At 38.9% G+C, this 18,435-nt stretch overlaps 1 protein-coding gene across 2 annotated transcripts in view; it reads right to left on the bottom strand.

Moving 5' to 3' along the window:
* The window catches only part of Sbf2 (SET binding factor 2), a 319,337-nt gene that overhangs the window by 153,877 nt on the left and 147,025 nt on the right, over window positions 1-18,435 (bottom strand). The window contains exons 5-8 of one of the 2 annotated variants that reach the window (XM_051149227.1): window positions 16,618-16,737; window positions 14,840-14,950; window positions 13,688-13,793; window positions 2,974-3,106 (exon numbers count right to left, since the gene is read on the bottom strand). In XM_051149227.1, the coding sequence (XP_051005184.1) occupies window positions 2,974-3,106; window positions 13,688-13,793; window positions 14,840-14,950; window positions 16,618-16,737 (470 nt within the window). Of the gene's footprint in view, window positions 1-2,936; window positions 3,107-13,687; window positions 13,794-14,839; window positions 14,951-16,617; window positions 16,738-18,435 lie in introns of those variants that run through there. The other variant, XM_051149226.1, reaches the window with a different exon arrangement.

The raw sequence follows: 18,435 nt of genomic DNA on the forward strand, positions 1-18,435 counted from the left end.
AGAACACATTTCCCTTTATTTCTGTGCAGTCTGGACTGTAAAAAAGCATTTGTTGATTCTATGAGAATTTTATACCATGTATTTTCTTCATATTCACCCTGACTCCTCTCTAATTCCCTCCAGATACATTACCAGCACTCTAAGCCACCCCCAGCTTTGTGTCTTCTTTTTAAATATTTGAATTTCGTACAATGTGTTTCTATCATCGTCACTCATGACCATTCATCCCAGATCCAGCCCACCTCCTTGTAAAGGAATTTTAATTTCAACATGGCTGCTCTGGCAAGAGATCACATTCAAAGACCTTCTAGGTCTGTGTGATCTGGCTTGAATACAAACACCTTTAATTCAGGAGACAGAGGCACGCAAGTTCTGAGTTCAAGGCCTGCCTGGTATAGGGCAAGTTTCAGGTAAGGAACAGCTTAGGTCCAGGTGTGATGGCACATGCCTTTCATCCCAAACCACGAAGGTAAAGGTAGTTTGTAGAAGGAAGCACCCATGTTTGAAAGTGATGTTTAATTGAGTGGCAGAAAAAAGTGACAAGTCAGAGAAAGATATGAAAGAATAGGACATGCCCAACTGTCATGAGAAGACAGAGGAAAGGTAGGCAACGCGGAGAGAGATTGGGGGGGCGGGGCAGGTCGCAGAGAGAGAACTCAGATGAAGACTGAATGAGCCAGACAATGAGAAAGAACAAGAAGATTAGAAAAGATTGCTAGAGTTAGTTTGATGCCAAGCGGAACAATTCAGGGGGCCAAGAGAGAGGCAGGTTGAATAAGTCAGCTGAGAAAGGAGTTTGAGCCAGAACAGCTGAGTTGAACCAGCCAGCCCAGAGCTCAGTGAGAACAAATAAAGGTGAGCTTATTAAGCAGTGAGTCTCAGAGGCTGAAAACCTTCTAGGCCTAGGGTAGACTGTATGGAAGCTGGAAGCTTCCCGGACGGGCCTAGTTAGCAGACAGAGGCAGTGACCCTCAGAGACAACGGAAACAGGCAAATAAAAGTTCCTTTTATACCCTCATATTCCTAACTTTGTGTTCTTTTGGGTTGTTTTTTCAGTCTGAATTTAAATTTATTTATATTTAGGCCTAGTGTGTTGGTGGCAGCCTTTAAGCCTACTATTTGGGAGGCAAGGGTGGGTGGGTTTCTATGAATTCATGGCTGGCCTAGGTATATACTGAGTTCTAGTCAAATCAGGGCAAGCAGACATATGAACTCATAGCAGCTGTAACAGCACATACAAAGCCTGTGCAAGCCAAAGCCAGACCAAATCTTGGAATGAAGATGGGAACTGGGCATTCAATCCTACCTCTAGCCCACAGAGCTATCGGCAACTGTTAGCTGCTGGGAAAGGAAGAAACCGTTTTCTCTGTAGGTATAGCCCTGGTAAGCCCACCATCTTCCAGTGGAAGACCATACACCCAAGATAATTTGGGCAGCACAAATTAATTAATTAATTAATTTATTTATTTACAAGATTGGGTGGGTAGGAAAGGAGAGTGGATCTGGGGAAGTGTTTGGGGGTGGGAGATATGATCTAAACATCAAACAAACTCTCAAAAAACTAATAAATATTTTTTACAGTACTAAAGAACTAAAAAAACTATCAATTTTATTGGCATGATTGTTAACACTAAGGTTCTGAAAGGAATGATTTTCAAGATCTCAATGTTAAAGATATGACACAGAAGCTGAGTGGTGGTGGCACACTGGCTTTGATCCCAGCACTCAGGAGGCAGAGGCAGGCAAAATCTCGATGAGGACAAGGTCAGCATGGCCTACAGAGTGAGCTCCAGGGCAGCCAGGACTCTACTATGAAACCTTGTCTCAGGAGAAAAAAAAAAAAAAAGATATGACCACAGCTAATAAAACACAAAGTAAATGGATTCCAGATAAAGATCCTTCTCCTTCCTCCTAAGCAAGTCTCTTTAGACTGCCTGCTGTTCTAAAGCATTCTTTTTTAAAAAAGATTTGCTTATTTGTATGTGTATCAGTGTTTTGCCTACATGTTGTCTTTGTGAAGGTTTCAGATCACCTAGAACTGGAGTTATATAGACAGTTGTGAGCTGCCATGTGGGTGCTGAGAATTGAACCCAGGTCTTTCGGAAGAGCTTCCAGGGCTCTCAACCACTGAGCTACCTCTCCAGCAACCAAGCATTCTTCTTTATTCGGACTTCTGATATCAGAGGAGAGCTCACAGGACCTCTACTCTCAAGGCAACGTAATGGCCTGTCTAAATAACACTATGCTTGATGCTTGCATTCAATAACATGTAGATTAAATTTTTTTTATGTAAATTCCAGAGGTGATCTAAAATCTTATTTAGTGTTCATGAATTTAAGTCTCTGGGACATTATGATTAGCAAAGTAAACCAGAGTACAACACTCTACCTGTAGTATGGCCTGCCATAATGGTTTGCATTTTTAAAAATTAAAAAACAAGTTTTTCATGGAAATATTTAATATCCATTAAAAATAAATGAGAAAATTATAATGAAGGTCTGGCTACACCAGGTTTCACAATTACTAATGTATAAACACGCGTGTCTACCACTTATGTTTTATTTTCTTTGTTGTTGTGAAGAAACATCACATCATTTATATACAAATAATTTAAGAGGCATCTAAAACAGATAAGGATTCTTAATTAACAGAATTCCAATACCTCCTAAAAAGTAATACTTGTATAAACTAGCACTAACCAAATAATTTAATTAGCACTGAAAGATAATTAAATATTGCCAATAATATTATTCAACATAAATTAAATATGTTTCACTAAATTAATCAACACCGGGTGATGCACAACTTGGAAAATTCCCAAATTTTAGACTACACTTTGCTAGAATGATGACTCTCTAACTTCATATAACAAATCTCTGTGGTTCAAAGCAATTGGGCCATGACATTCTGATTTACCAACAAGTAATGTGTAATGTGGGGAGAAATAAGATTAGCAAGTAAAAACACCGTCACCTGTATTTAAGAGGAAACATTAAAGATCCCAGTGCTCTACAGGCATCGCTAAGTCTCTGGAAACTTGCTGAATGGAAGAGAACCTTATTTTCTGTAAGGACTGCACAAAAGAGGTTGAGGACATTTTGAATGCCTGAAAACAAAAAAGCAAAGGCTTACTTAACATAACAAATTATATCGTGTTGCCACCAATCACAGACTGTCAATGATGAAAAAACAAAAGGCAATATTCTAGAGATCTCCAAAGGAAAATTACCTACACAACTCTTAGGCCTCTGTCTTCCAAGGTATCTAGTTGCGTCTTTACTCTTTACACCACTGTGATACTCACGGATCATATGAATTGTCTGGAAATTTACTATTACCAGAAGATAACCTTGGCTTGCACTGCTTAAGAGCTTGCTTTTTGAGCAAGGGCCACTCACTGACCTGGAGCTAGACCAGTAGGCTAGGCTAGCTGGCCAGTGAGCCCCAGCAATCTGTCTATCTGACTTGCATCCCCAGTGCTGGGACTGTAAGAACACCCTACCACATTCAGCTTTGCTTATGGGTAGCCCAGGAATTGAAGGCACTTTACTGACTAAGCTGTCTCCACAGCTCACTTTCTGCAGTGCACTGTGACTATGTAAAATATTATAAATGGAGGAAGGACTATTTTTTATTAATGTGGTTACTTCTTGTGAATCAAATTACTTCTAAAAATATTATCTATCTGAGTGCCATGCACACTGTAATGCACTCCTGAAATCCTCGCTGCTTAGGGATGCGGTCAGGAGGATCACAACTGAAGGCTATCCATCCTGAACACCTCAGACCCTGTCTCAGAACGAGGTGGGGCAGAAGATGGGGTACGTCTCTGCAGTAGAGGACTTGTCTAGCACGCAGGCACAAGGAAAGGTTCTGAGCTGAGTTCTTAATACAGAAACACACACACACACGGACGCATTAGTGTCGTTTACACTAGGACATTTCTTCACCGCAGGTGTATTAGCTCCTGAGGCCTCAAGTCCCACTCTTAGATTTCTATTTTCTAGCTTTCCCCCCACATCCTTTGGCTCCTGGTTGCCTTTTATCTTCAAAGATGATAACGGCCACTTGATAGTCTCACTTTGGCACCAATCTCCTGCCTCTCTCCTTCATCTTGTATGGGCCCTTGTCATTACACTGAGCTGACCTCAGGTGGCAGCTCCTCAAGAAGTGACCTTGAGCAGGATTTTGAAGGATGAACAATATCAGGGCAACAAGACTTTTTCAAGAAGAGTCTATGGAAGAATGTGTCCCCTCCTGAACTTTGTTCTCTAACAAGAACGATGACAATGATCCATTTATATACTTCATAAGAAACGAAGATTCATACAGTGTCACACAGAGTGGGAAGAAGGTCTGTATTCAGTCATGAGAGGCTCTACCCCACTTAGACTGCAGGAAAATCAACAGAACCCAGTTAGCCTTCTCAAGGGGAGACGGTCAGACATGTCATAATTGTGAAACTAAAGGATGATATTTTGATATTCTCATGGGTAAAATTTTCTTTACCCCAAAAAGTGTACTTAAAAAAAAAAAACCCATTCACACTCAAGTTCCATATTTCTAATATTAAGTATTTTAAATTTTACATAACTAGTAATCTCAAATTTTAAGGCATCACACTGAGTTCTACTCCTAAATAGCAATGTTTGAAGCTGTGTTCATAGCTACAGTTACTTAGAAAATAAATGTGATAACAATGACAAGATGCCTGCTTGACCTGGAATAGCTTCTAGGTCGGCTGATGTCTATCTCCTTCTAATACTGCACAGTAACAGTAAATGGGACAGAATGGAAAACACTCTGGTGATAATTTCTACAGAATTTACTACACTGATATATACACATCCTGGTGACTGCTCAAATACTACAGCATTCTCCCCACCCACCTCCACCCTCACTCCCATGGCCCACCTCCAGACAGTGTTTCCCTGCGTAGCCTTGGCTGTCCTGGAACTCATTCTGTAGACCTGGCTGGTTTGCAACTCAGAGATTTGGCTGCCTCTGCCACCAAAGTGCTGGAATCAAAGGCATGTGCCACTACCACCTGGCTTAAAGCATTTTTAAAATTACTTCCTGATCTCAATTTTCTTGGAGAGTTAAGTTTTAAAACTAAGTGCTTAAGTCTTAAATGCATTTGTTCTCCATTTAAAACAACAACGAAGCCTTTACTCCAGGGTCTCCACTGAATAGTAAATATATGTTGTATCAACAGAACACTTTGCCCCAGTTTTCAAAAGGGTAAATGGAGGAAGAGAAGGCTATAGCTTTTAAACTTGTACTTTACCCTGTGTTATATGTGTATTTATACAGCGTATGTGAAAGTGTGCCTACACATGCCATGAGGCACACGCAGAAGTTAGAGGACAACTTTGTGGAACTGGTTCTCTCCTTCCACCTTTGCGTGCTTTGGGGATGGAATTCAGGTCAGCAAGCATGCACAAGAAAGCACACCCACCTGCATCCCACATCACAGGCCCAGAAAGCCATACTTTGAAGACAGGATATGTTTTGGAAAGTCTTGCTCTCCTTTTCTGGTCAATTCATGGTAGGAAAAGTTTAATACTAGTTAATTAAGGCTATAGTCATGAAGATTTATCATTTAATTGACCAATAATTATTAAGTGCCTATATCTCTGCATATTAGGTTGTAACAGTGACTAACTAGACTTCTGAGATATGAAAGAAAATGCTAAATTCTTGGGGATGGAGATAAACATGAGGCAGACACTTGGGAGTTCACAGGTTAGTAGGGGTGGCAAGCTGATAAAACACAACAGAATACAGAAATATACAGTGTATAAGACAGGACTGAAGCTGGGCATAGTGGCTGTAATCCTAGCTCTGGGAGGCAAAGGCAGGCAGATATCTGTGAGTTTGAGGTCAGCCTGGTCTACAAAGTGAGGCCAGGCCAACTAAGGCTACACAGAGACAAAAAAAAAAAAAGATAGCATAGAAAAGAGGGCAATTGATACTCCTGCCATTTGAAAGCTGCATGCTTACATGTTCAGCAGGCATATTTTACAGAAACACGAATCTCTGAGGTGCTAAAAGGAAGATTAAAAAACAAAACAAAACAAACAAACAACAACAACAACAAAAAACAACAAAAAAAGGAAGATCAATGCACTTTAACTATGGCTGTCTTACCATTGGTCATTTATGTTCATTAAAAGAAACCTACACCGACTTACTTAGCTGTAAGACATAATGGGGGGGAGCTGGGGAGATGACTCAGTCAGTAAGAGACCTGAGATCATGTATCCCCAGCACCCAGTAAAAGCCAGACAAAGCCACACACTTTTGTAACTTTGGCTCTGCTGTGAAAGGGTGGGGAAGAGATAGGTGGATCCCCAGAACGCACTGGCCAGCCAGACTCAAAGCCAGTCTGTGAACCTGCTATTTAGTAAAAGATCCTGTCTCAAATGGGAAGGTAGTGAAAGACACTCAACAAGAGGCATCAACCTCTGGATTGTATATGCATGAGCACATATATGTGTACACTGCCCTCCCCATACACACACACACACACACACACACACACACACACACACACACACAGAAAGAGAGAGAGAGAGAGAGACAGACAGACAGACAGACAGACAGACAGACAGACAGACACAGACACAGACACAGAGACAGAGACAGACAGACAGACAGACAGGCAGGGGGGCATATTAAACATGATGGTTCATGCTTGCAACTGCAGTGCTCAGGAGGCAAAGGCAGGAGAACTGCAGATTGAGCCTAACCTGGGCTACATAGAAAGATACAGTCTCAAAAGTAAAGAAAAGTAAGAGAGAAGATAGTTTTACATCAGGATGCTTCTGAATTATCTTCAAATTATATAATGCACAATTACATATGCTTTTATGTGTGACCCTGGAGAAAGCAAAGCACACCAGTCAACAAGGACCAAATGGACAATGATAGTCTTTGGCATTTGTAAAACAGTTCTTTTACAGAACTCGCATAAATATTTACTCTTTAATCTGAACATGAAAAATTGCTATTAGTTTCTTGTTTTGGTTTTGTTTTTTTCCCCCGAGACAGGGTCTCTCTGTGTAGCCTTGGCTGTCTTGGACCCGCTTTATAGACCAGGCTGGCCTTGAACTCACAGAGATCCACCTGCCTCTGCCTCCTGAGTGCTGGGATTAAAGGTGTGCACCACCACACCTGGCAGAGTTTCTTAATACTATTCTATTTCTTATAGCTGACTGCTCAGGTTCTACTAAACATTTCCTCTTCCATAAAGGCTTTTTGTGATTCCCTGTACTGCTGATCTTCTTCCTTCCAGAGTGCTACAACAGCCATTACATAAAAGAAGTAACTACAATGGCCATTACAGAAGAACATGAGTGCTATGGGGACTTTAGTGCAGATTCCTGTGCTATTATTATAAGGAGTTAAACTAACAGTCTTCTTCAGAGATCTGTAGGCTCATGTGAACACATGTTAAGCTGTTTTGTCAAGACAGTGTTTTAGCATGAACTAATGAGTTTAACTTTCTCAAATACTCAAAGTGCACAATGACATTTAAATGTTAAAAGCAAAAACAGGCAAAAAACTAATTTTCTATTTTCTCCTTTTCCACCTAGAACATAATATGCCATTTATAGCAATAACCTCTTGAGTACTCAAATTCTCAACCTATCTTTAAAGCCATACAGAATTGGGGGGGGGGGGGGAGAAGAAAAGCTACTTCATTTCTTTCCCCCGTAAGAAAGAATAAGACAGAAACAAGCCACAGTGCTACATGGATAAGCTAGCAATGGCAGAAGCACAGTCCAAGGCACTGGATTTTGACCACATAAGGGAAAGAGGACAAAATCACTCTACAACTAATGTCTTAAACCTGGAACTTCATGACTTTACTCTCAATGCATGCTTCTTAGAGGTGCTGTCATTGAAGGCTGTATTTCTTGTTGTTTTGGTTTTGTTTGTTTGTTTGTTTGTTTTGGAGGCAAGGCTTCTCTGTGTCATCCTGGCTGTTCTAAAACTCAATCTGTAAACCAGGCTGGCCTTGAACTCAGAGCTCCACCTACCTCTGCCTTCCCATTGCTGGGAGTAAAGGTGTATACTGCTGCCACCTAGCCTGAGTAAGTAATTTTGTTTATTTTAAGGCTTCACTTTCCTCTATGGTAATGTTTTAGGAATGTAAACTTTAAAAAATGTTCCTGAACAAGTTTGTGTCAAAGCATTATTACATGATGCAACAGAAGCTTTTCTGGAAGACAGAAGTAAATACCAGATTATTTTCTACCAAAGCATTCAAAAACAGAAGTAATTTTCTGAATAACATGATATTACCTAAATCAACATTTTAGGAAATTTATGTGCAAAGTAGAAATAATGTTTGAAGATAAATAAAAGCATGTTTTAATAAGTTAAAAAATATATTGAATACACATGGAGTCAGAGAAACAACAGACCCAGTAATAGATAATGAAAAGGAATAAAAGTTACATATGAGTGACTAGAAAGGTACAGAAAGAGATGAAGACGAACAGGAAATTATGGAGCATGAAAGCTGCAATGGCAGAAACACAATTACTTTAGCAAACAGAAACCTTTCAAACTGAGAAAACCAAATCGTTATCATAAAAGCTCTTAGAACAAAGGAAAGTTCTTATTATATTTTGACTTTTGACAGAAAAACTAGTCATGACTACAAAGAATCCTACAGTATTAGCTGCTTCCTCTCTCTGTTTTGTAACCCCAGCCTCAAGCTCGCAGCCCACAAGTGAGCTCTAATTATGGGCAAACAATGGTTTCTATAAAACCCAACCAAGCGCCTGGTGGTCAGAGAATGCCTAGACAACTGCCCACAGGATGCCTTGTGATGCAGATGCCTAGACAACTGCCCACAGGATGCCTTGTGATGCAGTTGTGTACTTCCATCCATCTGTTTGGCCTTCCATCTGCCAATCAATCCTCCCTCCCTCCCTTCTTTCTTTCTTCCTTTTCCTCCTTCCTTCCTTTTCTAAATCATCGAGTCCCTTTATTAAACATTTTTCCTGCTTTCCTTCATTGACTTTTTCCTTTTCTTTTCTAGAAAAGGTCGATATAGAATATGTAAACAAAGGATTATTTAATTCAATATTAAGCTAAAAATAATAGAGTAAAATAAAAATAATTTAAAAAGATCATCTTCAAATGACCAATCACCAAATCACCTTCAATTCTGACTCCGTTCTGCTGCAGAACTGAACATCTTATGAGACATGATTAGCCTTTCCTTATTCCTGAGGGACTGTGCCGCACCCGAGGAAACAACAGTGGGGAAATACAGCACTTTTAGAAGCCCATCCATAGTCTTCCATGGGAAAATCCTTACAAATACAATAGGGCTTTCCTATTCAGTTAGGGCAGAACTATCAGAGCCTCTCAAAGACACCTCAGAAACGATATTTACTAGCTCTTCACTGTCCTCTTTTAGATTTCTTATCAAGTGAGAAGGATAAAAATTTTCATTTGCCCAAGATTATATATTTTAGGGTTTTTAAATGTTTTCTTTAGAAGTTGAGAAGAATACTTTTTTTGAGAAGAATATTTTTATGAATCATAATTTTCTTTTCATTTTAAGATTATTGTGTGTAGAACAGCACACAAATTGAATGCATGGTTTAATGTATTATCTTACAAATGTCACCCACCTACATCAAGAAGTAAGATTTTCTTTTAACTGTAAGATAAAACACAGCTGTAGAACAGCACATAAACTGAATGCATGTTTAATGAATCTCCAGCACCTAAGTAACTGTCCTGATTTTTATCTAAACCAATTTTCTAACCCTGAAGTATATTTTCATAGCCATGAGAGTTCAGTCTCACTGTGTGAAAACCAGATGTCTTTTGGGGGGGGGGGGCAAGGATTGTTATTCAAGAACCTAAGACTTGAATGATAATTTCTGAAAACCTGCCTCTGAAAGTTTAAGAAATCACCTTATTTATTTGGGGTAGGCACAGGAATGGAGAGAGTGCATGAAAGCCATGGCATGCTAGCAAGGTAGGAAGACAACATATAGAGGAATATGCTCTTTAACCTCACCAGGTAGATTGCCAGGACTGAACCTAGGGTCTGATCAGCAGCAGGAGCCTTTACCAGCTGCACCATCCTTCTGGCAACTAGAGTCTGCATTTTGAGAATTATATCCTCTTGGTGTATGCAGTTTTTTATCTTCTCCATTTACTGACTTGAGACTTTGTTTAAAAAACTACAGGTAATTTAAAGTAATGAGGGCTCCTACTATGCTTCTCTAAGATATTAAGGTAATAGCTGTTAATGTGTATAACTTTATAAATATGCAGCATTTTGTATTCATTTATTAATTAGACTATTTCCAATTTCCAAAAGGAGTAATTTCTTTCATTTTTTAAATTGTTACTATGATTCCTTATTAATAAATTTATATTCATAGGAAAATAAACTATCAGTAGCTCAGAAGAAGACAGCAATCCAATTTGTTATTTTGAAACTTATGTATCTTAAAATACTTGCTGGCCTCAAATTCAATAAAAGCTTGCCCCAAACAGTCTTGCCCCTATGGCACTAGTGGGTACATCTTGCCTAGTCAGTATTGTAGCCTGCAGGGTCCAACACTGGATAAAGCCATTGATATCGTTTCTCTCACAGGAGACTACACAGTACCTTCTAGCCTTAGCCAGCAGTTAGTTTCCTGGTCAATTCAAGGCTGACTTTTCTGTATCCTGCACCCAAAGCATGTGGTGGCGTCAGCCGTAGGGTTTTACAGTTTGGTTAGTGTGGGCACCCAAGAGCAATGGAAGTAGTCTGTAGGGTATTCAGGGAGGGACGCACCTTGTTCTGGGCCCTGAGAGTTTCCTTTAATAACCCATGTCTTTGGTAGCAGCATTGTACACTAACATAGAATACTTCTGCACAAGCTCCTTTTTTAAAAAACATGTTTAATTAGCCCACAAATGTTGGAGTTTTATAGGGCTTCTTCATAGATCTCTAGTTTTGGTTAGCTCATACTCTATTCCTTTCCCCCATCTCCAATTTAACTTTTAGATTCCTGTACTCTCTCCCTGTTCTTTTATGTAGCCATTTTCTCCAGAATTAAATCTCCCATCTTGGAGGGGTGTTCGCCTATTAAAGGTTAAAGAAACAAAAGTGTGCCTAAGGGGAGGTAAGAACATTCCATCCTCAAACAATCTCCTTTACGACAAAAGCTGTAAAAAGGAAGGTAAGACACTCCAAGGAGTGGAGAAATATTCCATTCTACAGGAAGGGGGGCCTTAAGCTCAAGAAGTAAACAACTCAATAGTTTCAGGAAGTCACTGAAACTGACTTGATTCACTAGACCTCCTCCCTCTCCAAGAATGTATAGGCAGTGAGGACTACTGAGAGAAACTGAAAGAGGCATAACCAGCCAAACTGCCTAAAAGAGGCTCCGAACAAGTGACACGCTTGGGAAGGGCACTCTTCAACATGATGACTTGTTTGCAGTCTGTGCACTGTGATCCAGGTTTTCAGCTTTCATGAGCAGTCACCTGTGTTGGAGTGGGCTTTCAGTGATGCAGGAGCCTTTTAGTCATTTTTACTCCTGCAGTTAACCCCTTACCCCACCTGTGGAAGTAGTGCCAATAAGTAGCACTCACTAGTTCACTAAGCTGGGCTTTGGTGATATTCACACTTTGATCTACATTGGTTCCCTACCTTATATATTTCCTCATGTCCCCCAGGAATGGTGGTGCAAGAAATCTCTCACTCTGTGTGTGTGTGTGTGTGTGTACACACACACACACACACACACACACACACACACACACACAAATTTTTTAACTTGGACTTCAAGATCAGAAGTTCCCAAGTATGAGTGAATCTATGGCTGGTATAGTAAACATAAGCAAAATTCATTGCTATAGAAGTCACAGGCCCCAGGGCAGAATCTTTGATAGCGTTTTTCTAAATGGTCATGGTGTCAAAATGTCTTTTAAATATTTGTTCATATTCATAAATTTGTGCTATTCCCAAATTGATATCTGCTATATCATGGATGTATCTTAAAGCTATGCTGTGAAAAAAGCCAGACACAAAAGGCCATATATAGTATGATTCTGTTTATATAAAAAGTCCAGGAGATGGCTTCTTTCATGGCATAGTTTCAAGGTACATCCATGATATATATAGCAGATATCAACACTATATTCCTTTATAGGCTGAATAAATAATTTGTCACTGGGTGAGTATACTATAAGGCAGGTGCTAAGTCCACTCATCACAGACATTTGTGACTACTTATATTTTGTATAAAAGCTGCTATGAACATTGACATATTTTTGAAGAAGTTTTCAGTTAAGAATTTGATACATTTATTTACAAAAATTGTTAATACAAAAGGTTTCCTCATGACCTTTGTAATTTTTCTCTTCCCATCTACAATCCAGCCAGATACCTGTATTTGTCACTAGACAAGACTGTAATTTAAAAACTGAATCATAAAGCATGGATTCTCCTCATGTGCTAATTTTCATTCAACACAATTGTTTTTACATTAATCTATGTTGGCTATATCAATAATTTCTTCTTTTACATTGTATATTGTATCACATGGATAGAGCACAGAATTTAATATATTTCTATTATTAATTCACTATTACCTTTGGTGAACACTATGTGTTTTCAATTTTTATTAGGATAAAATGGCTTTTGGCATTTATATGCAAATATTTTATGAATATGTAATCATTTTTCCTGGATAAATGCCTAGGAATGAAATTAACTTAAAAAAAAAATAAACAAACTAGCTAGATGGTGGTGGTGCACACCTTTAATGCCAGCACTTGGGAGGCAGGGGCAGGTGGATCTCTTTGAGTTGGAGGCTAGCCTGGTCTACAAAACTGTAGCTTATCTCTTCTTGCTACTTTGGTGGGTTCTTCTCCAGTCTCCTAACAATAGCTTCTCTGGTTCAACTGCCTTCTCTTTTCATTCTGCTCCATCTCTTTTCTGCACCAACTACTTTCTCTTCCCTAGCCATACTCAGTATCTCTCAGTCTCTGCTGGCTTTTTATATCCTTGCCTGATCCTAGAAATTCAAGAAGCATCCAACACTGAAGGCCACAGGGTGAAACAGTTCTAAAGGCTAAGAATTCCCAAAAGGCCAGGCACACAAAATAAATCACACTACATTAAAGAGTCTAGGACAGTCAGGGCTACCCAGAGAAAGCCTGTCTTGAAAAACAAAATTTAAAAAAAACCAAAAAACTCCCCCAAAACCAACCAACCACCACCACCAACAACAAAAGGGACACAAACTATAGTCCAAGGTAGTTTTCACAATCAAAAAGCAAAGAACAACTGTTCTAGTTCCTCTTCAAACATGTAGGCAGACCGTGTTTTGACAAGTTTGAATGCCTGATCTCCATCCTTAAGTTTTATGTTTACAGTCATACCAAACAGTAATGCCAAGTGTCCTTCCTCTATCCCCTTTCTTTGCTGTAAGTTGCTCCCAAATATCCAAACTATGCGATGAGGTGATACAAAATTAAGTCCCTCAGGAAGCCTGCTCCACTCTTCTCTCCTCCTCACACAGCTAAAGCTACAACAGACAATAAATGGTTTCTTTATATTTTCTTTATCATGTAAGATGGTACAAATTTAGATCTTTTTGTCCATCCATAGGCTGCTATAAGAAGATATATTAAAATCCAGGATAAGACATACCTAACTGCTGAAATAAAAGAGCCACACTAGTGCCCGTGACAGGAAGACTGTCATGCAGAGGAGTCTGGATCAGCTGTCTGTCTCCTGCACCCAAGGAAAATAGCTTCTGCAGAATGAGAGAATCATAAAGGCATAAGAGACAACAGGAAACAGTAATATATAACCTAAAACATACAAGTTATGCTGTGTTCAACTCAAAATTGTATCCAAAAATTCAGTCCATGAAAGTTGAAAATTTAGTACATAATCACTGACAATTGTAACTGACTAAAAACATGTTAACATTAGAAGGCCACAGAGAGCATGGGCTGGAGAGATGGCTTAGAGGTTAAGAGCACTGCTGCTCTTTCAAAGGTCCTGAGTTCAATTCCCAGCAACGACATGGTGGCTCACAACAATCTATAATGAGATATGGTGCCCTCTTCTGATGTGCAGGCACACATGCAAGCAGAATACTGTAAAAATAACAAATAAAAAATCTTTTAAAAATGTTAAGATACAGAGACTAAAGGAATCTTTTTAAAAACAGTTACAATGTTACAAAGAGTTTTCTTAATGTTGTCTCCTAATTTTGGTCAAAAATTTCACTTAAAAAAATTAGATACAACTATATACAGAAATAAGAAAACAGCAATATATATTGAAACATTCCATCCAAAGAAAGGTATGTCCAAAAAGTTAAAAAGTAAAGTTTAATCTACATCAACTGTTAACTATGCCAGGTGAAAGGGTACTCAGCCTAGAAATCAGCTTTTCTTTTAAAAAGTTATTTTTATTGTAATTATGTGTATGTGTATGGGGGTGGGTATATGCACATGAATTCAAGTGCCCACAGAGGTCCGATCCCTCTGGAGCTGGGCTTACAGATAGCTGTAAGCCATCTGTTGTGGATGCTGGGAATCGAACTCAGGCCCTCAGGAAAAGCAATATGTTCTCTTGAACACTGAGTCATCTCTCCAGCCCTTGAAACCAGCCCTTTGATCCATGAAGAGGATGGAATCTTAGGTGTCTAGAAGGTACACAATAGGAACAAGGTTTACCTAAAGTATGATCCTGTGTAAAACATAAATATTTGAAGACTCCTTTTTCTTTTTTCATAAATTAAATTACCCTGGGAGAGGGAGCAGTTCATCAGCTTTTTGTTCTATTTACCTGAGACCCCCCAGCAGCTGGAACAAGGCAAGCACAAAGGTTTGCAATGAGACTTTCCAAGGAGACACTCAGGCTGTCCACGTGCACAGTGTAGATCAAGCCCAGGCAAGCCTGCAGACAGAGGTGCACACAGTCATTTCACAGCAGTGTCACTAAAAATAAACTGTGACATCTCTTCTAGGAAAAATTCTCTTTAAACCACATAAATTATACCTCTACATTGAACATGAAGTAAATCTTAAGCAACAAAGTAGGTTTATTAAATTTTCCTCTAGGACCAGAACACCCAAATGAGCTTCCAATATGAGTTTACAGAAAGCAGAAAGCCATAATTTGTAAAACAGGTATCTCTGTTTAGATAACCACTCCAGCTAATGTGCAAAGCTGAATTGGTTCTTTCCATACTGTTTGCCTGGTTACTTTAAAAACTTATTTGAAGAAACTCTGTATTTCAAGATAAAAATTTAGAGATGTTTTATAGTTCTTATAAATCTGGACTATTTCTCTGATGGAAACTTTAATTCTATGATTTATAACAAAGGACATCAAAACAGGTCAGATAATAAGATTAACATGCTGAGGTCAGAAGCTGGTGAGTGGTAAAGAAGGATAACGTGCACTACTTTCTTTATTTACTTGTGTTTGGCATGTATGTATGTGCTCATGTGTGCACATGGATGTGAGAGAAGGCTGCCAACAGCTTACTGAGCAGCTCTCTACCTTATGTTTTGAGACAGGTCTCTCACTGAACCCGGAGTTCAAAAAGCCAGCTAGACTGGCTGGCCGGTGAGCTCTGGGAATCCTCCTGTTTCCCTGTCCTGTTTCTTCCACCTCAGCACCGTAGCCAGTCATGTGTTGGCTTTTATAGGAGTGCCTGGGATCCAAATTCAAATCTTCTTATTGGTCCAGCAAGCTCTTTTCTGACTGATTCCTTTTCTTGGTCCTAACATACAATCTCAATCAATCTTTTAGCTTACTGAAATTGTGACAAAAAAAATCAGTAACTGTCACTAATTTGTAGTAATGACATACACTAAATAGTGTGTCACAAAACACAATAAAGGAGTCATAATTGTTATTGTAATGGCGATGTTGTTATTTATTCCAGAATGCATAATCTCACCTTCTAGTTTTTTAATACTTTCATATTAGTGCAACTATTTATACTTTCATACATATTTATATTTGAAAATTCTGAATATTAAAAAAGAGGTTGGGAATCTGCAGTAAACAAGTGAAGTGGCATTTCACTATGTAGGCCAGACTTGCCCATGACATAAAGGCCTCTTTTCTCTGTTTCTTAAATACTAGAATTACTAACATGGGTCATCAGGCCTGGCTGTAAACAGTACTTTAAAGATGTGATCAGAATTATCTAAGAGATCACATAATCCTATTTAGTGTAACCTAACTCCACAAACTTAATAAGTATGCTCACAGTTGTTAGACCTTGAGTGCATTTTAAATTTCTTGAAGGTAATGTAATTATTTTTATGATTCATAATTTTTATTTAATTAACCTGAATTCTATTTTAAAACAAACATTATATTCTTATTAGTGTGAATAGTCATGTTAACTGACTCAGGGACTGTTTTTATCCAACATAAATTTGTTTTTCCATGTTATACTTTTAATTTAATTTTATTTTTTATTGGTGATCACTAATTCAATCTAACAATGTTTTCAATACAAAAAAAAAAATTCTTGTCACCTTAGTTTGTTCAAAACAGCTTTACACAACAATACAGTTTGATAATGATAGCTATGAGTTCTTTACCCTAAAAATTTCTGGATAGTCTAATCTGGATACCAACACCAGGCTTTTGGGAGCAAATACTTCTGCAGGTTGAATTAAACCAGATACTTCTTCACCTTCGATCTCTTCCTTCTTTGTTCCCTGGAAAAAGAAATTACAATCAATGTACAAAGTTTCCTAAGTTCATAATTTACACAATATATTTAAACCACACATCTTACAGGTAACTTACAAGAATCCACAGCAATTACAAATAGTAGGCAAGAAATGACAAAGTAAGGACTACTTGTTTCATTTTTTCCCCCAAAACTCCTTAGGCTACAGATATGTACACAAACTTTGAGTGTTTCTTTTCTGAGGAATCAAGATGAATAAGACATGTTTAAGATAATCTTAACTAATGACCCAAATAATTAAAAATGTTACTTATTTAAGTGGAATGTCGGTCTTTAAAAGAAGGCAAAAGTTTATTTTAGAAATAAGGTATTGATTTCATTTCAGTTTTTCTACTGGGCTCAATCTTTCTCTCCTGTGGGGATTCTCAGGCCTGCAGAAGCTCCGTGCTCTCAAAGCAAAGCACACTGAGTTAGGTGTCAGGTGCTTCTGCTCACATACAGCAATGGCATCTGCCTTAGAGAGAGAGCATGGGGCTGGAGAGATGGCTCAGCAGTAAGAGCACTGGCTGCTCTTCCAGAGGTCCTGTGTTCAGTTTCCAGCACCCACATGGTGGCTCACGGACATCTATAAAGGGATCTATGGCATGCAGGCGTCCATACAGCAGAGTATTCATACAATAAATACATAACATTACTTTTTAAAAAGGAAAGAACATTTCTGTACAAGAAGCTAAACTTTGTAACTAGTGTCATGAAAATATATGCTTATAAGTGGTACATTTAAAGTATATTTACCACACACACAAAAAAGTTTAAAATCTCTAAAGTTTCAACAAGTAACTACTAGTCAGTAAGTCCTACAAAAATATTATTTGGAGTCCTAATGGTGAAGAGCATAGGCTGGTCTTCCAGAGGACCCCACTTATACTCTCTGCATCCGCATTGTAGTTCATGGGATTCAAAGCCCCCATTGTACTGCATGCAGGTGGTACATAAAAATAAATGTAGTAAAAAATACCTACATACATAAAACAAAAATAAATCCTTAGATAGCGGCGAAGGCAAAACTGAGTTACATGAAGGCCTTGGACATACATGGTGACCACAAGGTTGGGAGGCAAACTACAAGGTGGCGTGGCACTGCCTCGTGCCTACCCCAGGAGCCACATACTGCTGTTGGCATGTACAGTTTCACACCCAACCTTGTGATGGCCAAATCCTACTGGTACTTTGTGTCACAGCTAAAGAAGAAGAGGTCCCCAGGGAGACTGTGAACTCTGGCAGAAGTCACAATCATGAAGAACTTTGCCATCTGGCTGCACTATGACTCTGGCAGCAGCACACACATGTATTGTCAGTACCACCACCTGAGCACATGCAGTGGTGTCACAATAAGGGTACCCATCCATGCATGATCCATTCGACCATCAAGGTAGGCGAGATGACAAGTGCCAGAGGCCTTCTAACAAGCCATCCAGGGCTTCAAGATTAAGTTCTCACTGCCCCAGGAGATGCCAGCAGAAGCTGTGCTTTCACCATCAAGAGGCTAAAACACCTTCTTCTAGATGGAAAGGCCTGCCAAATAAACTCCACCAAAGAGTAAAAATAAATAAATCTTAAAAATTTATTTGAGTCCATAAATAATTCCTGTGCACTTACTGTTTGACAAGACTCTGACACACAGAAATTTTTCAGAAAGGAGTGGGAGAGCAAGTTAATCGAA

Source organism: Acomys russatus, chromosome 7 (genome assembly GCF_903995435.1).
Source record: "Acomys russatus chromosome 7, mAcoRus1.1, whole genome shotgun sequence".
Classification (NCBI taxonomy): Eukaryota; Metazoa; Chordata; class Mammalia; order Rodentia; family Muridae; genus Acomys; species Acomys russatus.